At 33.6% G+C, this 26,785-nt stretch overlaps 2 protein-coding genes and 1 non-coding gene across 6 annotated transcripts; all 3 read left to right on the top strand.

Annotated features, from left to right (window-relative positions):
• LOC126653890 (ATP synthase delta chain, chloroplastic) lies at window positions 1-915 on the top strand. The gene has a single exon (XM_050347886.2). The coding sequence runs from the start codon at window positions 134-136 to the stop codon at window positions 734-736; it is 603 nt and encodes a 200-aa protein (XP_050203843.1). The 5' UTR covers window positions 1-133; the 3' UTR covers window positions 737-915.
• Window positions 916-1,498: 583 nt separating this feature from the next.
• On the top strand, window positions 1,499-4,017 carry LOC130014560 (pentatricopeptide repeat-containing protein At5g16420, mitochondrial). The gene has a single exon (XM_056106221.1). It carries the CDS (start codon window positions 1,679-1,681, stop codon window positions 3,269-3,271), a length of 1,593 nt encoding a protein of 530 aa, XP_055962196.1. The 5' UTR covers window positions 1,499-1,678; the 3' UTR covers window positions 3,272-4,017.
• A 2,153-nt stretch (window positions 4,018-6,170) lies between these two features.
• Window positions 6,171-10,869, top strand: LOC126653889 (uncharacterized). 4 transcript variants are annotated; one of them, XR_008790982.1, is made up of 3 exons: window positions 6,177-6,514; window positions 7,816-7,891; window positions 10,429-10,869. It is a non-coding gene; the product is annotated as an uncharacterized LOC126653889 (transcript). The 4 variants fall into 4 exon arrangements; XR_008790984.1 differs by lacking the exon at window positions 10,429-10,869 and adding an exon at window positions 8,084-9,977; XR_008790983.1 differs by lacking the exon at window positions 7,816-7,891 and having other exon boundaries at window positions 6,171-6,514; window positions 10,662-10,869.
• The last annotated feature ends 15,916 nt before the right edge of the window (window positions 10,870-26,785 follow it).

Here is a 26,785-nt window from a genome sequence, read left to right as displayed (position 1 = left end):
GGAAAATTTTGTTCAAATTGAGCCACATTTTATATCTCAAAATAATAATAAAATTTCAAAGTACTAATAATTATTTTGTCTTCAAACTAGCAAAATCTAGACATTTTTCTACTATCAGAATAGCTCATCTTCAATGGATACACTCTCGAGCTCTGTTACAACCCTCAAATTCACACCTCCTCAGTTCCACCATTTCAAAATTCCCTCCACAGCTCAACATCTCCCACCTTCACACTTCATCACAAAACCCCACTCATCAATTTCCAAGAAACCAACTCCAACTCAATCCATATCCCTCCCCATCACTACCCCTTCTCCTCCACCCCTCCCTTCTCGCAGCTCATCTCCCAATTACACCCACCAAAACCCAGCCACCGGGTACGCCGTAGCACTTCTCGACATAGCCCAACGCACCGGTTCGCTTGAAATTCTACAAAAAGATGTGCAAAGACTGTCCAAGCTGCTGCAAAATCAGGAAATTTATTCTATGTTGACGAACCCGCTTGTGGGTGATAAAGAGAAGGGAATAGTAGTGAAGGAAGTGGGTAAGAAAGGGAGATTTAACAGGGTTTTGGTGAGATTTTTGAAGATGTTGATTGAGAGGAATAGATTTGTGATGGTGAAGCAGGTTTTGGTTGAGTTTCAGAGAATATTTGATGAATTGTGTGGAACTGAGGTGGTCTTGGTATCTTCCAGGAAGAAGATGGGAGAGGTTCAACTGGTTGGAATTGCTTAGGAAGTGCAGAAGATAAGTGAGGCTGAGATGGTGAAGGTGAAAAATTTGGTTGATGATTTATCATTTGCTATGTTTATAGAAAGTTGCAGTTTTATGTATAATTAATTTGGTTCTAGATAAGACTGGACTGCTCCAGTTTTGTTCAAATAACACAATCTATGGAATTTACATTGAATGAATTGATTTACTACTAACTACTAGTAAGTTTAAAGATTAAATCCCTCCCTTACATGGAATGAATTGATTTGCTATTGTCCGCGATAGAGCTGTAAACGAACCGAGCTGCTCACGACGTTCAACTCGTATATAAACTCGATAAAAATTGCGAACTGGCTCGGATAGAAGTTTAATTAAGAGTTTGCCAACTAGCTTGTAGTTAAAAAAGTTTGCGAACCGGCTCGTATAGAAGTTTAATTAAGAGTTTGCCAACTAGCTTGTAGTTAAAAAAGTTTGCGAACCGGCTCGTATAGAAGTTTAATTAAGAGTTTGCCAACTAGCTTGTAGTTAAAAAAATTTGCGAACCGGCTCGTATAGAAGTTTAATTAAGAGTATGCGAACTAGCTTGTAGTTAAAAAAAATTGCGAACCGGCTCTTGTTCTTTTATTTTGCAGTTCGTGTTCGTTTGTTTAGTTGTCAAAGATGCCGAACTTGTATTCGTTTATTTAGCAGTTAAACGAACAAATATGAGTCGAACACGAATCGAATATAAACACTGCAAATTTTAAAAAACCGAAGTTCAAAGTTTGAACAAATATAACCCGAACATGAAGACCTCATTCATATAATGAACCGAGCCAGTCACTATTGCCGGATTTTTTGAATTGGTTTCCTATGAAACAAAGCTCAACTGGGTAGTGCAAATTTGAGAAGTCTCAAACATGTTCACATAACTTAGTGTACTCTTGTCGGAATCTGTAAATTCTGGTTAATCTGTCGGCAATAATGTTACGTTATGCTCAACCTCGTCACTGTCCAAAACCAACAGCCACCGTTCTCTACCACTCAATTACCAGCGATGTCTCCAACATTACAATCCCCGAATCATACACCGTCACACCGCCAATCAAACCCTGGCCACAACGCCTCTACCCTAAACGCCTAGTCTCCATGATCACCCGCCAGCAAAATCTAGACCTAGCCCTCCAAATTTTCCAATACGCCGCCAAATTTCACCCAAATTTCACACACAATTACGACACTTACGAGTCCATTATCCACAAGCTCTCTCGAGCTCGCGCATTTTCCCCCATGGAAACCCTACTCACTGACTTACACAAATCCCAAATCAAATGCGGTGAAAATTTATTCATTACTGTTATTCGTAATTACGGACTTGCAAGCAAGCCTGAGTTAGCTCTCAAAACTTTTGTTCGTATCCAAGAATTTAACGTGCAGCGGTCCGTGAGATCTTTAAACACGTTATTGAATGTTTTTGTACAGAACAAACGGTATGAATTAGTGCATGGTATGTTCAAGAATTGTACGAGTAAGTACGGAGTGTTGCCTAATGTGTTTACTTGTAATATTTTGATTAAAGCGCTTTGTAAAAAGAACGATGTTGAAGTTGCGCTGAAGGTGCTCGACGAAATGCCTGCTATGGGAATGATCCCGAATGTGGTTACTTATACCACAATTTTAAGCGGTTATGTCGCGCGTGGCGATTTGGTTAATGCTAAGAAGGTTTTCGATGAGCTTTTTGATCGAGGGTGGTTGCCGGATGCAACGACGTATACGATCTTGATGCATGGGTATTGCGAGCAAGGGAGGTTGGGTGATGCTGTTGTACTTATGGATGATATGGAGAGGAATGGAGTTGAACCAAATGATGTTAGTTATGGTGTGATGATTGAAGCGCTTTGTAAGGAGAAAAAAATAATTGAAGCGCGTAACTTGCTTGTTGATATGCTTGAGAGAAAATATATCCCGAGTTCTGCTCTTTCGTGTAAAGTTATTGATGGGTTGTGCGAAGATGGGAAGGTTGATGAATCTTGCGAGCTATGGAAGCAGATGTTGAAGAAGAATTGTATGCCGGATAATGCGATAACAAGCACGCTTATTCATTGGCTTTGTAAGGACGGGAAGGTGTTGGAAGCGAGGAAACTGTTTTGGGAGTTTGAGCGGGGATCTATACCAAGTCTGTTAACGTATAATACTCTCATTGCGGGAATGTGTGAGAAAGGAGAATTGAGCGAGGCAGGGCGGATTTGGGATGATATGGTGGAGAAAGGTTGCAAGCCTAACGCTTTTGCTTATAATATGCTAATTAAAGGGTTTTCAAATGTCGGCAATGCTAAGGAGGGTGTTCGGATTCTCAAGGAGATGTTGGACAATAATTGCATGCCTAACAAGGCGACCTATAATATTTTGATCGATGAGTTGCGGAAAATGGGGTTGGAAGGAGAAGTAGGTAAGGTTGTTAAAATGGCGGTGTCAGGTGGAGGAGTTGATAGGGAATCTTGGGATCTCTTTTTAACCAAAGTTATAGCTGATCTGGATAGAGGATCAAATGCTCTTGATGGATTATTGAAGGCTTAAAATTGATTAGCTTGCTCAGATCAGCACAAACGGGCAATCCTTCCTTTCATGCAGGTTCTTTCTCATATTTTTATGGACTAAAGTGGCGTTGATTATTGAAATAGGACTCCGCTTTTGATAAATTGTTATAGGAATTGCTACATTGAGCTCATAAATTTCAACTGAAAATTGGAATTGCCCAAGGATTTCTCATGTTCAAGGTCATGATGCTCTAATAAGGAGTTTGCACTCAGTTGTTGATTCTTGAGAGCAGAATGACCTGGTTTTACACAGCGGAGGTTGCATCAAGTAAGTTACCAGGCTTAATTGAAAACAAGCAGCAGAAATATATGTGAGCGACTTAAGGAATAAGGAGAATCTGCAGGTATGTTCCAGATTGGGTTGGGCTGACCTCAGACGCCGGGAGTGCAGGTCAGGGAAGATGAGGGCTGGGCTCTGTTATTCGGAACAATGTTGGAGACGTTCTGGCAGGGGAAAACAAGTTGCTGATCTCCGCGTCTCCAATTGCTATTGCAGAGGGTGAAGCATCAAGTCTTGCTCTCTGCAGATTGCTTCAGATTCCAACTGGCAGCATGTATTGGGTGACAATTATCTTTGTTACAACATTGTTGATATTTGATTTATTTTGTAAAAATAGATAAAAGAGTTGTAAAATCATTGTTGATCTTTGATTTATTTTTGTTTGCTCTATAAAACAAGAACTTGTAAAACTAATTTATGTTATAATACTATTTATCTTTGATTTATTTGTCGTTTTTAATATACGATTATATTTTTATGACATATTGTTTACTTTTTTGTAAATAATATTGTAATTATATAAACTATTTTTTTTATTTTTTTTTAAATTAGAAACTTTTAATTTTTTTTTTTACTTCAACAACGTTGTTTATAAACAAAAATATAAAAATATTTTATATTAGAGCATTACTTATCTTTGGTGTAGTTTTTATTTATTTTTGTTTTCTATTATTGAATAGAAACTTTAAAATTATAAATTTAGTTTTGGTTTAATTTTTTGTTTATTTATATAAATTTGTATTTTTTTATGCTAGTTATTGTTTATTTTTTTGTCAAAATGACATTGTAACTAAATGAAATAATCTTAATGCAAGTGATTCGATACTGATAAGTTATTGATGAACATATGGTTCAGTTTGATTTTTAAATGACCAAAATCGGAATGAATTAACTCCATAAAAATAAAAATTAAGTTTCACTAAATGGGTTTATGGCCATTTTGGTTTAATTTGGCTAGAGGTGGCAAATAGATGCCCAATCCAAGCACCCAACCCAACCCGCCCAAAGAAATACAACCCATTTGCACCCAAAAAAAGTTTGGGTAATTTTTGACCCAACCCATTTTAGCCCAAAATATTTTGGGCTAAAATGGGTTTATAAGAATGACCCAATGGGTGAAATTAAGTCCAAACAAATTTCAATATGAAGAGTATTTGAGTTTTTAAAATAATATTTATAAGTTGTATAATTTATTTTTCAAAATAATTTTTTCCAGAAATTTCTTTTTCCGGAAATTTTTTTTTTTCGGAAATTATTTTTTCCCAGAAATTTTTTTTTTTCGAAAATTTTTTTTTTCCAGAAATTTATTTTTTTCCAGAAATATATTTTTTTTCGGAAAATTTATTTTTTTTCCAGAAAATTAATTTTTTTCGAAAAATTTATTTTTTTCCAGAAAAATTTTTTTTTTCGAAAAATTTATTTTTTTTCAAAAATTTATTTTTTTCCAGAAATTTATTTTTTTCGGAAAATTTATTTTTTTTCCGGAAAATTAATTTTTCCCAGAAAATTATTTTTTTCCCGGAAAATTAATTTTTCCCAGAAAATTATTTTTTCGGGAGAATTATTTTTTTCCCGGAAAATATTTGTTTCTGAAAAATAATATTTTGAAAAATAATTTCTTTGAAAAAAAATTAATTTGGTTTTTTTTATTTTGAACCTTTTATCTCAAATATAGATTTCAAGTATCTCACTTTCTATTTTGGGTAATTTTGGGTTTTCATGACCCAATCCAACCCAAAATTACCCAACCCAAAACTGCCCAAAAATATTGTGACCCAAAAATGCCCAAACCCAAAGAAACCCACCCAAACCCGCCCAAGAACACCCATTTGCCACCTCTAAATTTGGCCGGCCCTGCCTTTAAAAAAAACAAAAAAAATAGCACAAAATTTCAAATCACAGGCTTCAAATTAAATTTATAATTATTTTTCTTACTAAATAAAATAATTATTAGTGATGATTTATAATTAATATGCTTTTTTAAAAGTGCTAATGAGTAATAAATTCAGTATTTAAATTTTTATAATTTACATAAGTATATACACAAAGAAATTTAAAATGACGTGCATGAAAGTTCGCACTTTATGTTCAGTTCGGTGAACCAAGCTAAAAAACCAAACCATAATCTAAAATCAGAATTTTCATCAAACCTAACCAAATTAGACCATGCTAACTGCTTTAATTATTAGTTCACTCTCAATTTCCAATTTATGTAATAATTATTTATAAGTTTATATAATTTTTATTTGAATAATTATACAACGCAACGGTTGCGCCATGTCATTCGTGCAACAAACCAATGAGGCGTTAGCCATGTGCAAATGTTTAATGATAAAAAAATAAACACTCTTTTTATTTTTAGTTAATATAATAAATTTTAGCGACAAAAAAGAATAAACAGTGATAAGTTTGACAATTTGTAAGTTAAGCTAACCTTTTTCCTACATTAAATTGCTGTAATTACAATAGCAGCTTCAACGGTAACATTCCAACGGTAACATTCCAACGGCGACTTTTGGCTGAGTGTAAAGCGCTCAGCATTTAGAAATTCGACCGTTGAAAGTCGGCTCCTCAGCTATAAAAAGAGAACAATGTCACTCTCATTCATCTCTCTCATTGCACTTTATTTCTTTCTTTCGTTCTTTCTTTGCCCTTTTTTCTTGATTATTTGTGTGTTATTGGTCTGATGGGTACTCAAATCATGTTAAATGTTCTTGATTTTCTTACAAATGTTTATCTTCTTGATTTCTGTTTGTTTGCCATGAAAATTAAACCTTGTATTGTTTGTCGAATTCTTTGTTTATTTATGTTGAATCACTTTTTGTGTTAAATAAAAATAATTTCCTTTGTGTTCATGTTAAACAGGGGAAGCCATTTGAGGGGAAAACAAGCTATTTGAGAAGAAGAAGAAGAAGGCCCTAAAATGCAGCAGCAGAGAACACGGTTGGTTTTGATTTTTGGGCTTTATTTTAAATTACCAGCGTTATAATTGAAATTAGATAAATTTTTATAGTTGGAAAATTTGTTATGTTTGAAATTAATCTGAATGTTAAGTAGGTATCATATACTATATCATACATTTTTGTCAAATTCTGTTTTAGCAAGTATCTACATTTAAATACTTTTATTTGATGCAATTATGTCTGTCAGATACGCTCTTCAGTTATTTAACAACACTGTAGCTACTTGACATTTAATTTATAATGCCGATGCTGCCTAGACCCATGAGAATTGGCGAAATAAAAACAATGTATTGGCTTGCTGAATATTAATCAGTTCCATTGTTTATTGTGCTACTTATTTTCTTATTTGTATTTTTGCTGTTATTGTGCAGACATTTTTCGTTAGATTACCAGAAATGAAAATGTTTGGTTCTTTTTATTTTCATTTCTGTTAATTACCAGTTTTGCTTTTATTTTATGGGTATCTTAGCAAGGTCTTTAAAGATTTTATATGAATGATGAGAATGTAAGGTGAAGCATTTGTGCTAGTGGTTTTGGAAAATGCTTGTTTTGGTAGCATTGATTGTTTCGTTGATTGATTCATATATGTGTTGTTTATATTTGGCTTTTGATGCGAATTGCCTATTAATTATGTGTTTGTTTCCTACTGGAAATGTTGAATCTCTTAGAAATGTTTAGATAAGGTTTCTGCTTGTCGAAATTAATATGTAAGAGGGGTTATGCAATGCTACATATGTTCAGGTTTATTCGTGTATTTTTTTTCCGGTTGTAGTCATGTTTCTGTTCTGTGTTCGAGTCTTGAGAGATTGAATGGCTTGATATTCTTGTAACTTCTTTTTCCTTGTGTTGGAATGCAGTTTGCGTTGAATCTCTTAGAAATGTTTAGATAAGGTTTCTGCTTGTCGAAATTAATATGTAAGAGGGGTTCTGCAATGCTACATATGTTCAGGTTTATTCGTGTATTTTTTTTCCGGTTGTAGTCATGTTTCTGTTCTGTGTTCGAGTCTTGAGAGATTGAATGGCTTGATATTCTTGTAACTTCTTTTTCCTTGTGTTGGAATGCAGTTTGCTAATCGGCTATTAGGTGGATTTTTACATTAGGATTTTGTAATTTCAGCATTTCATGATTTTGGAGAAATGCATTGTTCTGGTTTGCAGTGATAATTTTTGTTAGTAAGCTGGTGAATTGATGAAATTTATGTTAAAAAACTCTTAGCAAATTGCGTCTTTACTGATGAGACACTTTCGGTAGTGAGTGTTAATTGGCATTGGCATATCCAGTGTTGCAGATCAGTGGTTGGTGAATTCTACAGCAGTAGTGGTCTTCCCTCCTGCTTGATCTCCCATCCATCACAGGGTATGTCGTAATATCAGTTCTATAAAATTGTAAAACAAAAGCATCTTGAAATTTTATTTCTTCATGCATGTTCTCCATATCTTGAATTGATTTGAATTTTCTATTTAGCCTCCCAATTTTAACACATTTTGGAATGATTTATGAATGCTGCTTCTTTAATGCTGTTAAGCTCTTAAATGTTCTTTTATGCAGTTTATCATAATGTGGCAAATTTACTAGATGTATAGCATACAGATATTCTTGTGGGTAGCTTTTGTGGGTACAGATATATTCTTGTGGTATTTTTGGGGTGATGGTGGGAGGTTGGTCTGTTGGGGAAGAAATATTTTGAGATAGAAATTTCCAACTGTTTGTGAGTAGCTGCGAGAGTATGACTGGCTTTTTACCTGGTGGCATTGGTTCCTTCTTTCTTGCCTTGCTATCCATCAACCATGGCCTGTCATTTTCTTCGAACTTTCATTAAGACTCGCCACTTAGCATTATCTCCAAATGTTTGGATCTTGAATGAAAAATAGGCATAGTGGCGAGATAGGTAGCACAACTTGTCACTCCATAGACCGGACATGATATATACCAATTTTTCATCTAGGAGAGAAAGGACCCACTGAAATTAAGAAACTCTTGTGGAAATTGCTCGATATTCCGCTTCGGTGGAAGATTTCGCCACCATATGCTGTTTTCTCGATTCCCAAGTAACCAAATTTTTGCTGAAGAATATGCAAAAACCAGTGGTGGATTTTCTGTCGTCTATAGAACTCGCCCAATCACTATATAAGCTGAAACAACTGAGCTGCTGCGGCCAAGAAAGAGGCTGTTATTAGTGTTGTTTGCAAAATATCTTTGCCCGGTGAAGTAAGTCACGAATATACACTTCTTCTGTGTGAGCAATAAACCTGTTGGTTTCCAGGTGGCCTCTACGCCAAGAAAATAATTCAACTGTCCGAAATCTTTCATAGCAAATTCACAGCTCAAGGATGAGTGGTACCATTGACGTGGTGCTTGCTTGAGACCGTACAATGATTTGCTTAATTTGCAAACATAGGTTGGACAGTGAGGATTGATGAAACCCGTTGTTCCATAAAGACCGATTCATCAAGAGAGGAATTCCAGGAGATTTTTCAAATGGTGTTGATTGCACTCTTGAAAATTGTCGTGTGAACTGGTGCCACTCTGTTCATCAAAAACAACATGGTGTTTTTTTGTTGATTGCACCCTTTTTGAAGTTTACAGTAACCTACAAAATACACAAGATTGTTTTCGAAGTGTAGGTGTAGGTGTAGGTAGTCGATTGATTAGGTAATTTGCTGTTTCAAACGCCTAAAGTCCAATATTCAGTTGGCATTATGACAATGCAACGGTGTTTGCTCTCGGCTTACCGTTTTGTTCAGGAGTTTTTAGGACATGAAGTGCGTTGAGAAGTGATAAGTATGTTCGCCACCTAAATCAGATTGAAACATTTTAATAGACCGGTTAAAAAACTTCTCAACAATTTTCCAAACGAATTAATTCCAAAGGAGCAGTAGCAACATATTAATCGGCCACCACGACCACGTGATGAATTTCTATTGCTGCTGTAGAAGGCCGTCTGAATAGGTGCTGAAGCGGTGCTGCGGTAGTACTTTCAGCAGCTATGCTACTTTCTTTGGACAATAGAAGTCCACAAAGATCGTAGAACCCAAACCAATAGTACCATTTGATCTTGTCTGTACCAGTTATGATGAGCAAGATTGATTTGATTGTCTGCCGTGATTGGTGAGGTTCACCCGTGCCATCAATATGGCCAGCGAGATAGCTACGAAGAAGAGGTAGCAGTTGTGCTTGCCATAGAAGGTAGTTTGTGTCTACAGACAAACAACCATCAGCTTAATCCATCATCAAAAATAATTTCTCTTTGTCATTTCAGCTTGAGAATTGTGTAGCTTATTTGTTTCATTATCAAATTATACTAAGCTAAAAACTATTCTCAAGCAGGAAACATTTCCTACTCCAAAACCGTTATTTTTTGTTTGAAATGATTTTTGATGATGGATTAAAAATATTGTTGTGAACAACTATGTTTATGGAGGATGAAAAGCATCAACAACTAGCACACAATCTATTATTAGAGTTTGACATGAGGAAGAAATTGTTTATGTCAACTTTGTTTAGCTGTAGAACTTGTTGTTAGCATCTAAGATTGTTGTTAGCATTTCATCCAAATTGATGCAACAACTAGCACACAATCTATTATTAGAGTTTGACATGAGGAAGAAATTGTTTATGTCAACTTTGTTTAGCTGTAGAACTTGTTGTTAGCATCTAAGATTAAATGAGTGCCCCACCTTCATAAAAATGCTGCTTTCTATTAAACCAAATCCAATCATTTTAATATCAAATTCATATGCTCTCTCATGCATGAATAATAACATATCGATGTTTCTCTTTATAATCAGTTCTATAAAATTGAAAAACAAAAGCATCTTGAAATTTTGCTTTTTTGGAATGATTTATGAAATGTTTTGCTTCTTTGGCTGTTACTTGAATGTTCTTTTATGCAGTTTACGCTATGGCATTCATCTGCACTTATAGTTCGGAATGGGTTCTTTAAGTTTGCCTTGTCAACTTGTTCGACGCTTTCGGAATGGGTTCTTTAAGTTTGCCTTGTCAACTTGTTCGACGCTTTGTGTGAGGAATCATGCCCTGTCACTTCAACAGACCATAGAGACAAACTTCTTCTGACCAACAAATTCTTTATTACTTTCATGTGATGTTCTTCTACCTGTGTCTACAGACAAACACCATTGGCCTTTAACAATGACAGTTCTTTGCTTGCTGTTGGTGGAGAGGTATGTTTTTTTGCACATAGAAGTTCGTGTTCAAGTGTTTTTCTGGAAACATGTGATTATCTAAGATTTTGTTACGCAATTACAAATGGTAGATGTTTGAGCTTCTGCTATGAGTAAAATTTAAACAATTATTGATACATAATTTTACTGTCATTTGTTTGTCTGTGGTTCCAATCGTTTTAATATGATGCACGGAAACCTTATTTAGGGTCCCTGTTTCGGAAACTATGTTTTTACTATTTACACATTTCCCCCACGTTATAGATTAGCTGAATTCATAGACTCTACTTCTTTTTTCTGCGTTATTTCAAATTGTTAGATTTTTATTTGAAGGATGGCAGAATACCATGTTTAATATGTTGAAATCACTTTATGTTATGTAAAAATCATTTCCCCTTGTGGTTAGCTAAAGAAATTCAGAAAGATTTAATTAAAGAAAATGTTAGGTGAAGCGATTTGAGGGAGGAAACGACAATATCAGAAGAAGATTGCCCAAAATGCAGCAATAAAAACAAGATATGGAAACATATTAGCAAAATCTAAAAGACATAGTGTCTTTTTTCATAACTTCAAATTTAAATATGAAAATGATTATAAAAATTAGCTTAGAAAAGTTATTAGAGGTTTCACAGTATTGGAGTTTACTTTTTTAGGGGTTATGATTAATTAGTGAAACGAGTATTTTTGACTTAAGAGTTTGATTTTTATAAAACAGGGTAATCCAAAATATTCTTAGTATTTTTGACTCAGCCTCTTGGACTGATTCCATTGTTTATTGTGCTACTTATTTTCCTTATATTATTTGTAGTTTTGCTGTTATTGTGTAGATATTTTTTGTTAGATTCTCACCATATCTTGAACTGATTCAAATTTTCTATTTAGCCTCAATTTTAACTCATTTTGGAATGATTTATGAATGTTTAAAATGCTGTTAAGATCTTAATTTCAGTTTTAGAAAAAGATAGGGCAGCTTTTGTGGGTTCTTGTGCTATTTTTTGGTGATGGTGGTGGGGAGGTTGGTGATGGCCTGTCATTTCTTCGAACTTGCTGAAATTTAGAATCACCGAGGCAATTTACATTCGAACATTTTTCTGCAGCAGTTGCTTCTGCTGATGAGCTTCCAAATGAGGAAACTCAAATGAATCAACCATATGAGGATTGTTCAGTTACATTTTAACTCTCATTTTGACGCTCAGCTGAACGAATGCCCAAACCGCGTATATAGGATGTACTATAAATTCATAAAAAATAAATAGGAGTGTGCTAGAGTTTTTTTAGTTTTTAGGACTAGGGTTTAGTGTTTAGGATTAGGATTTTAGTATTAGGGTTATAGGATTGGATTATTCATTCAGTTAATTAGGGAGAATAGGGTTAAATAGATTAGCAATGAATTACTTTATAGTATATATATCTTTACATTAGAGAGTTATAAAATGTTTAAAATTATATAAATTAAATTTTAATTGGTTTAAATTTAAATTAAATTAAAAAAATACATTTTGTTTCGTAGCAAATAAATATCAATTATATATTAAAACTCTTTAAATTTTATATAACTTGTTATAAGTTTAAATAAAAGAATTCAGATTTATAATATAAATTCAGATTTATAATTAATTAAATGTTTTCATATTTTTAACATATAATAATATAAAATTATTTCATATCTCATAATTAAATTTCTAATCTTTATAGTATTATGTTTTATAGTTTTTTTTTGTAATAAAGTTATTTTTATGTATTCTTAATTTATTTATTAATTTAATATAATTGTACAATAAAATTTATTGATTGGTTTTAAAAAAAATACTTGCAACAAATTAACCAATAATTAAATTTTTAAAAACTCTTTATAAACTAATAATGGTATGTATAACACATTATAATTTTTATATTTAATTTTTATGTTTAATCCATAAAATTTTTAAAAAAATTGTATTTTGATAAAATTAAATATTCAGATTTTATCTATTTAATTTGGATGTGTTTGTATTTTCTTATAATATTAGTTGGTTTTGACATTTTGACTATTAATTTTTTATTTATAAAGACACCAAAAATTACACTCATATAAAATTTAATTATTCCTATACCTTTTATAGTTATGATGAACATATATATTATTTAATCATGCTTAATAAAAAAATCAAGGATCAATTTATATTCATATATTTATAAATGTACATACTTTTATCTTTTTTTTTAAAGATCTAACACACAAATATTGGCCTCAACTCACATGATCTCTCTATATATATTCAACTTCTGTAAAAAATGACAAATACAAAAAAAAAATAAGAAAAGGTATTAAAAATATGAAAATTGCATAACGTTTTACCACTATAATATATCAAATTCTATAAAAAAAAAAGTTATATCCATTTTATATAAATATTAATGATCTTTAATATAATAAAAAAACTTATGAAAAATTTGAACAATAGAAGATTACCAGAAACACATACCATGATAGTAGTCAACAAATTGCATCTTTCCGAAATAAAAATTCATCCATGGCCTGAAGATTTTATTAACTTATAAACATAAATAAAAAACTCTTTAAATTTCATAATCATTAAATTGTAATTAATTGAATTAAATTTTAAAAACTTTTTCATATTCTTAACATACGATAACATATTAATAAAATAAATTTCAAAATTTAAGTTTTAGTTTAAAATATTAGATAAATGTAATGTTCAATAAAATGTATTCTAAAATTATTTATTAATTTAATATAATTATTAAATAAAATTAGTTGATTGATTTAAAAGAAACTATTTCTATAACATATTTAAATTATTAAACTTTTTAATATTATTAAAATATTAATATTTTATGGATTAGATTTTGTAAAAACAACATCTAAACAAATATAAATATATTAAAACTTTTAAAAAATTTAAATCATAAATTTTTAAATGTTGTTGGTTAATGTTTTTACAAAATTCTTTATATAATATTAATTATAAATATTAATTAATCTAAACTTTTCAATTCATAACTATTAGATTTTTAAAATTCTATAACTTTTAATATTTTATAACTTCTAATTAATGAAATAATAAATAAATTTTAAATAAAAAATTATCACTTGGCAATTTATAGCCAATCCACTTTTTAAAATATATTTAATTTTTGAAGCTCAAGATTATAGTTTTTGATGATTAAATTTTACAAAATTCTTTATATTATATTAATTATATATTTAACTTTTCAATTCATAACCATTAAATTTTTAAAATTCTATAAGTTTTAACTTTTCATATTTTGTAACTTCTATTAATAAAACTTTTCAATTCATAACCATTAAACTTAATTCTATAAGTTTTAACTTTTCATATTTTATAACTTATATTAATATTAATTATGGAATAATTAAACATTTAAATAAAAAATTGCCACTTAGCAAATTGTAACTAATCCACTTGTCAAAATATGTTTAATGGAAAGGTTTGAGTTTTTTGTTTTTGACAATAGTGTAAGAATTTAGAAATGGTAACTCTTCTATTGACCTGACACGGAACAAGATGTAAACTTAATTTCGCAGATTATCTTATAAAATAAAATTAAAAATTACATTACTGCTCTACCATAATAAGATGCAATCCTTCTCCCTGCCCGACAAACTCTTCAAAAAAATTTCATAGGAACAACAAAACAAAAACTAATATAATAAAAAAGATGATTTTTCCTCAAAGCTAGCGCAACATTTTATACACAATTTTCCAATGAAGGCTTTAATTCCTAGCAATTTGCCGTTAAGTGCTGACACACCATTATTAATATAATTAAAGTTCACTAAGAAGTACTATGTGCAAATAGAAAAGTTAAAAATTAACTGCGAAAGATTAGAATTTTATTTGGAATTTTTTTAAAACGTTGGGGACTGAATGCCCACGTAACAAAGTCGCCGAAATAGTTTGGGGCTACAAAATGAAAAAAAAGGATTTCGGTTTTGAGCTTATTTTGTTGTTTTTTGAACAATGGAATTGTTCCACACAACAAAATAAAAAATCACGACCTTTTCAAGATGTTACTATCCACGAGAAACAAACAGTTTTATTTTTGGAGTTTTCTTACTTTTTAATTTTTGTCAAATTCCATTCTTTCGAGGTACATTTTTAAACAAAAATTATAAAAATATATCAACTTTCAATTTTTTTTTCAAGTCCATACATGAAGTCGTGATTTGCTGAGGTGATTGTAATTTGAGAAAAAAAATAAAAATTGATTACTTTAAAATACGTGATTAAATTGAAAAAATGTGTAAAGTTAAAAAAAATTTATAACATTAACCATTTTCAATAATATATACATATTTATAAATTAATAACCAAACAACGACCTACCTTTTAACTCTTTTTTAATTGGATTAATTCCTAAAAAAATCACGAACTTTACACAAAGTTTCATTTTAATCATGACCTTTAAAAATTGTCATTTAAAGTCACTAACTTTCATATTGTTTCAAATTCATTATTTTAAAGTTCGTGATTTTTTTAGGAATATGATGAAAACATTACATAAGTTTAATCGCTAAATGTTTTGCTGCTTGAGCTAGTACATGCGCCTGAGATCGAGGAATATGATGGAAATGACATTCCTGAAAACTGTGTTGCAGACGCCATATATCCTGACAGATACCCCATGCCTGAAATATTTTATATTTTGAATTAAGAGACTGCGATACCTGCAGAGCGTCAGTTTGCAAAAGAATTTTTTTCCATCCATTATATTGAGCCCACATCAATGCCTCACGAACTGCCATAAATTCTAGTATACCTGGATCCCAAATGTAACGTATCGTTGCATGAAAACGACCAATACATACATTTTCAGCAGAATAAGATACAGCTGCAATTGAACCTAAACAATATTTGGTCGACGTTGCTGCATCTACTTGAAGCCTTACACCCTCCCATGAGTCACCTCTATGATAATATGGAGATTGTGGATAGTTCGGTGAAGTAGACAATGTGTGTAGTGATGATCTCACGCAACTGTTGCACTACGTTATTTTTACAACAAGCAAATGAGGATTTGTGATAGGAAATTTTTTAATTATTACTTTTTTTATCATTAATTTTTCCACATGACTAGCGCATGATTGGTTTGTTACACGATGACATGGCGTAACGGTTGTACCCAATAATTATTCGTGTTGTAGTTGCTGCTTTGCTATGTCTGCCTCTTTAAACTCAAGCATTTGCTTGAGAGGCAAAATGGACAGTTTGTAACTCAGTAATAAATTGATTATGAAATATTTTGGCATTTCTAGCCTTCCAAATATATCACAATATGAAACAGAAGAGATGGAAAGCGTTACCCGATGGATCCAAACATACCATTATACCATTATTATTTACTTGATCATGAAATTTTTCTTAATATGTTCCGGCTTATGATCAAATATATTAATTAATTAATTAAAAAAATTGCTAAAAGAATTAATCTTTTCAGTTGTAAAAACATTAATAATATATCAAATGATGAATTCTTTCAACTAATAGTTGAAAATATTGAGTGAAATTTCAATTATCCTTTGACCTGAATATTAATTTGGACTGGTTCAATCTGTCGCCATGCTCTAACCTAAGTCTTTAGTGATAGACCAAATTATGTGGTGGGAGGTGTCTACCGACTCATTTTATCATTTTTAAATAATGATAAAATATGAGTCTTACAATTAGAGAGAATGAGGACATATGTATTTTTCTTTTTTGGGGTGTTATGGTGAAAAACAAAATCCAATCCTATAAGACTAGTTATAATTTTATTTAATTTTTTTTATTATAATAATTATATTTTTTGTGTTGCAATAATAATTAAATTGTACTTTCTATGCGAAAGTTTTTGTGTAGTTTTAAATCTTTTACCATTTTTTGTAGTTTTTAATATCATTATTCATTAAAAATAATAATAGTCTAATAGGCTAATTGAAAATAACAAATTTCTCAATTTATTTGACTATTATTACAATAAAATATAATTTTGTTAATATTATAAAAATTATAAAAATTGGATTAAATTACAACAATTTATAAAAATTTGGATTTTTTTTAATCATTAGGTCTTTCCTTTTTCTTTTCTTTTTTTTATCATAGATAGACTCTTAATTGTTAGCGAAAACTAGTAAAAATTATAATGCATTTTCTAAATTATGTAAAGCACGGTATGAGAAAAACCCTGACCTCATGCACATTAAAAGATTTGGCTACTAGACTCGACCTTTCGGTGCGACTTATCCTTTTCTTAAAGAGGCCGAATACAATGACTATATGCTGCTTCTTTTTTCAAAAGGGCTAAAATTATAAAGGCCGAACATACGGATTGGAACCTCGCATTTGGTTCATAATGGATCTGAATGTTTGACGTGCTTTCGGGTCCTGACAATGTGACAAAGAGAAGAGAATCGGAAACAGTTGGTCATGGACCTCGTGACCGCCCCAAAACTCTAGTCAGTTAACGGCCTGTTTGAGTAATGGAGTATGGTTTAAATCTTTTTCGTACCATTGGGCGTATGGGCTCGTGTCCTTTTTAAAGTGCTCCCAGCGTGTCCGTCTTTTCCTTACCGATGTCGGATTTATGGCTTAGTGCTTCTTTTTCTTTGTTTGTGTTTATTCCATCAGTTTGTGTTTATTCCATCATTAATCCCTCCCCCCTTATAAGTTTATGCGGTGGCTGGGTATTTATGCCTAACTTTTCTCATTGCGGTTCACTCCGTTCATTTTTGTAGCTTGTTTTAGTTCTTCATGTGTGAGAAGAACCAAAACAAGATACTAAAATGGGCGGAACGACCCTCTTTTGTGTTTCCCTTCTTCATTTATGAGTTCTCCCTGTGCCCTTTCCTCTTCTTTTTGTGAGTGTGATTTTTGCTTTTCTTCTTTTGTATTTATAGCGCCGCAGGGTAGTGCGTTATAGCTGTCATGTCTTTTAGAATTCTCCTCTTTTTTGCGCATCGTGCTTTTCTCTCCTGATTGCTTTTGACGGTTGAGTTGCTTATGCCTCTTCGTTCATAGTGCAGCAGTAGTTGCGGCTACTTTATTGCCATTTATTACTTCTGCTCTTGCCTCTTTTACCCCTTTGTTTTCTCCTTTTTATCTTCTTAGAAAAGATTATAAATAAATCTCTTCTTTTTCGTTTCTTCCTTTTTTACTTCTTTCGGAATTTTCTCTTTAACTTCCTACTGCTTTCGTTGCTTCTTTTACTATAAAGGCTAAGAACATCTTTGATGTTATGGATACGGGTATGTTGAGCGACGATGAGGTCACTGTCATGTCTAATCTTTCTTTTCTCGATCGACCGTCTACTCCTTTTATCTCTCTTTTGTCTGACAACAAGGATGGGCCCTCTGTTTCCATCGGCAACCTTCCTCCTCCCACTTCAGCTACTTCTCTAGCCTCTCTTTCAGTTGTTATGCCCGCTCTTCCTTCATCTGGATCCATATCTTCTATTGCTACTAACTCTGTATCAATTGTGGTGGTTTCCTCTCTAGTGATCACATTGTCTGCTTCTCTTCCTTCAGTTTCTTCAGAGGGAACAAAGAAGCACCCTGCCACCGGTCCTCTTGACTCTTCTTCGGAGGAGATTGCATCTTTGAAGGATTCGAATGAATCCTTGAAGGTTGATCTTTGTGAGAAGATCATGACCGCCACCTCTTTGGAGAAGCAGTTCAATCAGCGGGGAAAACAGGTGAAGAAATTACAAGGTTCTTCTCGGGTATAGGAGAATCATATTGCGGATCTGGAGGCCATGTTGAATAATGTTTGTCTGAATCGGGCGGAGGTGGTGGCTGAGCGTGAAAGTTTGGAGTTGCACTACCATGCTCTATAGAGTTAGCTAGATGAGGCCACTGAGGTGGTCCCTATGATGTTCCAGCACTGCTGTCGTTTCATTAGGTCGGCTATTTTGAAGGATTATCCTATGGCGGATCTTTCTTTTTTGTATAATGATCTGGCTTATTTTAGGAGCCATTGCCTCTCCACCTTATCCGCTCAAAAGTCTGCGGCGGAGCCACTGGTTGGCGCTTCCCCTTCTCCAGGTGGCGCTTTTTCCTAATCAGCCTTAGCTATGGACCTCCTTGCTTCTCTTGCTCCTCCTTCTGCTGTTTTCTCCTTTGTTTCTTCTCCTTTGGTGACTAGTTCACCGCCCTTTTCCGGTGGCGGTGTTTGATGAAGTGTCGACCTGCTTTTTGTTGTTTTTGTGTTTGTTTTTTGTTTCCTGGAGAGTGTGGTCTCAATTGTGCTAACACATATTTTAATAATACACCCTTGCATTATCTTCAGTTCCTTATTTTGTTTTCCTTTTACTTGCCTATATTTTTCTTAATTTTTGTTTTGTACTTTCTTGTTGCTTGGCCGTTGCTTTATGTAATGTGTTCCTTTTATGTTTGTCGTTTTACTTGTGGGTTTTGTTCTTCTTTTGTTTGGCCGTTGCCTTATGAGACATGCGTCTCTTTTGTTTTACCGTTGCCTTGGAGACATGCATCTCTTCTATTTGGCCGTTTGCCTTAAGAGATGTGTAACTCGTTTTCATTTGGCTGTTGTCTTAGGAGATATGTATCTCTTTTTTTTATTTGGCCGTTGCCTTAAGAGATATGTATCTCTATTTTATATGGCCGTTGTCTTAGGAGATATGCATCTCTTTTTATGTGGCCGTTGCCTTAGGAGATATGTATCTATTTTTAATTTGGTCGTTGCCTTAAGAGATATGTATCTATTTTTTTCTTGTTTGTGTGGATTTATTCGCGTCTTTCGCATGTTGTTGGTTTTTCCTTGTAGTTTTCTAATTTAACCGAACAGAATTTTGATTGTATTTAAATTGACATGAAAATTGTTAACACAAAAATGAAGGCTATCATCTTTATCTCTTTGGCCTTCAATCTCTAGTTCTTCCTCCTTCTGGGGCGCTCTGCTGCTCTATTTCTTTCATTGCAAGAGGGTAGCATCTGGATGCCTCCTCTCGATCCCCTTTAACGCTGATGACTCCTTCTGCAGTTGGTATTTTCATCACTAGGTAGCGGATGTTGGTGACCACTCCTGAATCATACAAAAGCGGCCTTCCGAGTATTCTGTTATAAGCTAGCAGCATGTCAACGATGGAGAATAGCGTTTTGATCTCTTTTATCTCCTTTTCTCCTTTTTCGAATTATGTTATCAATTTTGCTAAGCCTTTAGATGGGTGCTCCTCTGAGTCCTACTATTGGTACTAGGCATTGTTTGAGCTTCCCCAACTCACCTCCTATCACTTTCTATGCCTTCCAAGTCATTAGGTTTACCGTGCTTCCTTCATCAGCAACTTCATGACTAGAAAATTATTAATGATTGCATATACTAACAATGCATTGTTATGTGGTCCCCTCACGTGTGTTCCATCGTCCACGGAAAAGGTGACCATCTTTGTTTTTTCCATCTTTCTTCCTGCTTGCTCCGTTACCTGCATTATTTCGGCCATTGGTCCTTTTCTTCCTTCTTTTATGATTTTTCCCCCAATGATGACATTGAGAACTCCTGCCATTTCCTTCTTCCTTCCCCTTTCTTCTTGTTTTACTCTTTCTTGTCAGTTCCTTCTTTTCGCTGCTCATTGTCTTCTTTGTGGTTCGTGAATTTATTAGTGCTCCGGATTCTATTTAATTCTTTAGGTCATATCATTCCTTTGTGTCATGCCCATAGTCCTCGTGGAATTTACAGTATCAGTTTTCATCTGTTGTTCCTGTTCTGTGGATCATCTTTCTGGGCCAAGTCATTGGCGTCCGATTCTCTTTAACCCACACCAGGACATTTGACCTAGTTGTGTTCAGTGGTGTGAACGCCTCGGTTGTGTCGCCATACCTTGATCGATAATCGCTGGTGTATCTGTTATCGTTCGTCTAGTGGTTATTGTCTTCGTATGGCGTGTACCAGCTAATGCTGCGGTGACTCGTGCCATAGTCTTTTAGGAGTGAGATGATTGTCTTTGAGAGGTGCCTCCTTTGATTTATTCCTTCTTTGGTGTGTCGTCTGTCTTCTGTCTTCTTCCATCGTCCATATTTGTGCTGTCTGGGCCACCGCCATCACTTTTTGATATGTCTTTGGCTTTTTGAACTTAGCTTGTCTCCTAGTACTCCCATCTGTGTACCTTTTTTCATGGCTTGCACCACCGTGTCGTTATTCAGGTCTTCGATCTTCATAGCATCATTATTGAATCTTTTGATGTATGCTCTCAGTGTCTCTCCTTCTCCTTGCCTGCACCTATTAAGCTCTTGTGAACTTCTTTTTGGCGGGATGTTTGTGAAGAACCTTATCACGAATTCTCGGTTCAACTGCCTCCATGTAGCTATCGATCCGGCCTTTAGTCTGTTGTACCATCATTGTGTTGTGTTGCTTAGCGAGGTCGGGAATGTTTTGCGAAGTATTGCGTCTATGACATCTAATAGGATCATCTTGTTGGAAAAATTTTGACATGACTTTCTGGGCAGCCTGTTCCGTCGAAGTTATCAAAGTTAGGTATTTTGAGCCTTTTTGGCCACTTCTCAAACAATACGCTCGTCGCCAAGGGTGACTTTTCTCTTGTCATGCTGCTGGTTTGGACGTGTTCTCTCGACTTTTCTTCGGTGGCCTTCTGCACTGCCTCTGCTATCAGTCTTCCACCTCCTTTAAATTCACGTCTTCCGTTCCTATCTTTGTTCGTCTTTTGTCAGGCGTGTCCGCTTCTTCCTTTTCCTCGTCCTCCACTACGAGCACCTTCGGCTCCTTTCCTTCAGGGTTATCACATGCACGAGGTGTTTTCTCTTCTTCACCTGCTCGTCCTCCGGTTGCGTCTTGACCCTTACTATTTGGTGTTTGGGACATAATTAATTTTGTTGCTTCCTTGACCGCAGTGGCAACGTCCTCGGAAGCGCCTCATTGCGCCATCCATGGTGCGGTCCATGGCATCTTGGGAGGTTCGGTTTGATCCTTCTTCTGGGGCGGGCGTTGGACTGTCGAAGCCCTGAAGGAAAATTCCGGATCTCCCGGTTGCTGCTGGTGCTACGGGCGTTGTCCTCAATTGATCCCCCTTGCCCGCCTAGCAACGTTCCTTTCTCCTTGACCGTTTGTCTCGAAGCATCTTGGTTAACATTCGTTATCTCGTGACCCGATCAATAGTAATTTTTCTGGGAATAGGTTCCCACAGACGGCACCAAATGATGGATCCGGATGTCTGACGTGCATTTCAGGTTCTGAAATAGGAACAAAGAGAAGAGAATCAGAAACAGCGGGTCATGGACCCCGTGACCCTCCGAAGCTCTAGTCAATTAACAGTCTATTTAAGTAATGGAGTATGGTTTAGATCTTTTTCGTACCTTTGGGCATATGGGCTCGTGTCATTTTTATAGTGCTTCCAAAGTATTTGTCTTTTCCTAACCGATGTGGGATTTATGGCTTAGTGCTTTGCTCCTTTATTTGTGTTTATTCCATCAGTTTGTGTTTATTCCATCAGTTCGGTTTTAACTTTGGATTCCAATGAACTTTTTTTTGATGGAGGTATTTAACATTATAAAAAAATATTCACATCAGGCCCTCCGACCCTAAAATGTCACATGTGTGTTCATGACTGGCCAACTCTGGGTTAACGTATTAGGTTCGATGGTTCTTATTGGGCAGTCACTAACGAACAATGTGGCATTTTAGGTTCGGAGGGTCCGATGTGATTTTTTCTATAACGTTAAGTACTTTCATCGGAAAAAAATTTATTAGGATTCAAATTCAAAACCGAACCAAACGTGAGGGTCCAATATGTACATTTAGTCAATTATAAATCACATGTTTAAATAATTTGAATATAATGTAATAGGTTCAAGTGAAAGCAAATATGACTAACTGGTTTGAAATTTTAGCTAATTGAACTTGTAAAGCTGATTTTAAAAAATCAAGAATTTTTTATTAAACAAATGAGATTAGTTTATCAAATCACAATAATCGATCAAAATATGATTGACAGCTCTTCTGATTATGATCTAATTTGATTTTTAATATATCAATTAATAGTTAAAGTCATAAATATTGCATAAGCATAAATTTATATGTATAACTCTTATATTAATTTATTATAATTCAACTCTAATGCTAGAAAAGTAGTCGGTGGTCGATAGGGATTGGGTTGTGTGATATCAAATGATAAAGAAAATACGATGTTTACGATATTGATGATGAATCATGCATATATTACATTTGTTGAAGAAGAAGTCGTGTGTGATGTGGGAAATATAAATTAATTTTAAACTTTTTAGATTACTTTTTGTATTGAGTTAAACACGTTGTTGGATTTTCTTTTATAAACGTATTTGATGGAGATGTTCACTGTTTGGTGATTCCCTATTAATTTTATACTCTTTTTTATGATTAGTGGATGACTCGATTCTTTTACCAATAGATTTAAGCTTTATTGATGAACCACATATATCTCTTGTGTTATTTATTTATTTTTCTATTTTATTACTTGTTGGATCAAATTCATAATTAAATACATATTGAATGATTTTGATTCTGTTGAGCATACAATTCGGTCATGCATCGGTCACAATAATTGGTACCGTAACTTCAATAATTGGTATTAATATTATAAAAATTGATATGAAAGCCAATTCAATTTTTATATTTAGTATGTATTGTAATTATGTAGCAAAACTATAATTTGAAAGATTTCGAAAGGCTCGCATATACTTGATAAAAAAATTGATTTGCTGATTGAGAAGCTACCAATTTGAATTGCCGAGAGTCGTTGATCAGATTGAAGACATACTTGAGTATGCTTGAGGGGAATTAGGTGATGGAGATGGATATGTCACTGTAAACTACAAAAAAGGAAGGTATGGTCTTTCTAAGAACACCACTTGAGGATTTTTGTAAGATAAATGATTGAGGTAATTTCTTTATACTCTTTTGACACTCTATCAGTTAATCGTTTTTTAGAAAGATTAAATTATTTTTTTCAAATTTTAAAATTATTTTTTTCATAAAATATGATTATTTTATATACGCTTAAATATTGATGAATTACAATTACACTTCACAAATTTAATAATTGATTTTATTTAAATACACCATCATATTTTTTATTTTATAAACTTTGAATTTATAATTTTAATTTAATAATTATTATTATTAAAATGAAAAAAAATTATTTTTTTCCTCAAAAAGGGTAATTTTAGACATCTATTTTCCGGACAGGTAAAAAGTAATAAGGGACTGAAGCGTTCAATAATGATTTATAGAGAAATCTGACTAGGTGACGAGCTATCGATTCGTTTGTTTGAATTCAAGCAGGCGTGATCATTGTACAGATGCGAACTTGAGGAATTAAAATACAATTAGCCGTAAATAGCCTATCAAAATTCTAAGAAATTATAAGTCTAGAAATTGGACTAATTGAAACATTTTAGAAGTTTATGAGCCAATTCGTAAGTTTGGCGGACTAAAATTGATCATACCCATATCTATAAGGTCCTACAAGCTTTTCTTAATACTTCTAGGCATCAAATAAATCATATAGCTATAGTTATTACTAATTAATAATTTAATACAAATTTAATTAGATAAATACCTAAAATAGATGTCAAACCGAATTCCAACTTTAGATAGACTTCTAAGCTAATCACCTTACTCATTTGTAGACATGTAACTTAACTCTAATACTCATTAATAGACTACTAACCCAAATTAGATTCTAGGTAGCACTAACCCTAATCTTACCTAATTTTACACTTAAATAATACGTAAATAATCGAGTTTAATCGAGTATTTAAAGGTTAAGTTAAAAGAAAAATTTAAAAGATTGAAATACTATATGGGTTATAAGGCAAACCGGTTTTTGATTTGTGAATCGGAAATTTAAATTCTTTAAAGCGGAAAAGAGAATTTAAAGACACAAGAGATTTAGAGTGGTTCGGATCAACTCACGATCCTACTCCACTACTCAATCTAAGATTGAGATTTTAGAATCCACTAAATGGGATTGTGCTTTATAGATAAGCACCAACTTTACAAAGAGATTTCTTAGAGATAATCTCAAACTCACAATTGATTTTTCAAGGATAATCAAGAACCTACAAGGGTTGAGTTTTTCCAAAGCTAAACTCTAACTCACAATGATTAGGAGTTTCCAAGATTACTCCAAAACTACAACAAAACTAAGTGATTAAAATTGTATGTTTGTTGTTTCAAGGTGTGTAAATCATTAACCTTGAGACATTGCAAATGGGTTTATATTTATACCCAAAGCAATCCCCACAAAAGCTAGAAACAACAAAATAGCTTTTGCAAAAACTGGCTCGGTCGCGCCCGTGATGTACCCATCGCGCCCGTGATTCATGATGAAGACAGAATCTTCAAACGGCTAGTGCCATGTGTCAACACATCATTGGGGGGTTCAGAAATATATCCGTTGAAACTTCAACGGTCTGATTTATCGCGCCCGAGATCCGTATGTCGCGCCCGTGATACTTATCGCGCCCGTGATCTTTGTGTTGCGCCCGTGATACCTCCAACGGTCACTTAGGGTTTCAGCAGATATGAATATCGCGCCCGTGATTAACTTTGTAGCGCCCGCGATATGCTACTGGACAGCTTGAGGATCAAAAACTCGATTCTCGCTAGAAAGCTCCGAATCGACTTCCGATTGCTCCTATGAGGTCCTATACACTAATAAGCAATATTAGAACCCTCATAGTTGATTGTCAAAGTCAAAACAAAGGAGTTTGAAAGGACAATAGTCCAACAATCTCCCCCTTTTTGAGTTTGACAATCAACATGCTAAAATGGCTAAGTTAAGTAAGAGTCAAATTAATTTTGGCTCCCCCTTACTTTATGCACATAAGATAAAGCAAAATTTAAGGCATAAGCAAGAAAAATTTGGAGATACTTAGCAAATTTAAGCATAAGCATAGAGATTTCTCCCCCTTTGTCAAGCACAAAAAGAATTAAAGCATGTATAAAACATTTTAGGAGAATAAGATTTGAAAAAAGATTCTCCCCCTCAAAACAACAATTTTGGAGAACATGGCATAGAAATTGATACAAATGATACCTATGTTGCCATTTTCCAAAAGCTTCCTTTGATCATCCACCTTATGATTTGAGATTTGATTAGTGGACATCAATTGTACCTACAAAGCAAATCACTTAGGTACCCAAATAACTTTGGGTCCTTGAAAGTTAATGCTAGAATAGTTCAAAGGAATTAACCTTAGTTGAACTTTTCTCACATAGCAATTAGCATTAGTGTGACCATATTTCATGCAATAAAAACATTGAGTACTATGGTTCACATTTGATTGCATTTGAGGTGGCTTGGTTCTAATGGTCTCATAAGAACAAGCACAAGCATGTACACAAGAATTGACATTTGAAGATGCATGAACATGTGAGTTCTTTCTAGTCTTCTTGTTCCATTTTTGACTATATTGAGAAGCATAGCCATGTCTCAAGGGTCGTGTACCCTTGTTGCTCTTAGCCTTTTGAGCCAAGAATGGCTTAGGCCTAGGAGCTTGAGCATGCACCTTCTTTGCCTCAATTGGTTTGACCAATTTAGGAGGCACTTCTATAGAAGAAGTGTGAGGCAAAGTGGACTTCACAAAAATAGTCCCATTGGAACTAGAAACATTGTGATTATAGCCAAGTCCATATTTTATGGTTGGGCATCTTTGAGATACAAGAATTGAATCCAAAGTTGCCTTCCCTTTTTGAAATCTTGAAAGTGAATCTTTTAATTCAAGAATTTCATTCTTTAGATGATCATTTTCCTTAAGCAAGTTATCAACATTCAAACCTTGCTTAGGGATAGATTCTAAAGATGACTTGAGAGCTTCATTTGACAATTTAAGCTCATGAAATTCTTTTGTTAAAACAATCATTTCATCTTTGGCTTTAGAAGCCTCATTTTTGAAAAATAGCATCTTGGCTTTATAATCACCACATTTAGTTACTAGTTCATCAAGCATGCTATCAATATCATCATCATCATGAGCATCATCATTAACAATATCATTAACAATATCATTTTTAACATTAAAGCATGCATCATGTGATTCAACACCAATACCATCCCAAGA

Source organism: Mercurialis annua, linkage group LG6, assembly GCF_937616625.2.
Source record: "Mercurialis annua linkage group LG6, ddMerAnnu1.2, whole genome shotgun sequence".
In the NCBI taxonomy this organism is placed as follows: Eukaryota; Viridiplantae; Streptophyta; class Magnoliopsida; order Malpighiales; family Euphorbiaceae; genus Mercurialis; species Mercurialis annua.
Note: the sequence above shows the minus strand (reverse complement) of the source record. Positions and strands in the feature narration are given on the sequence as shown.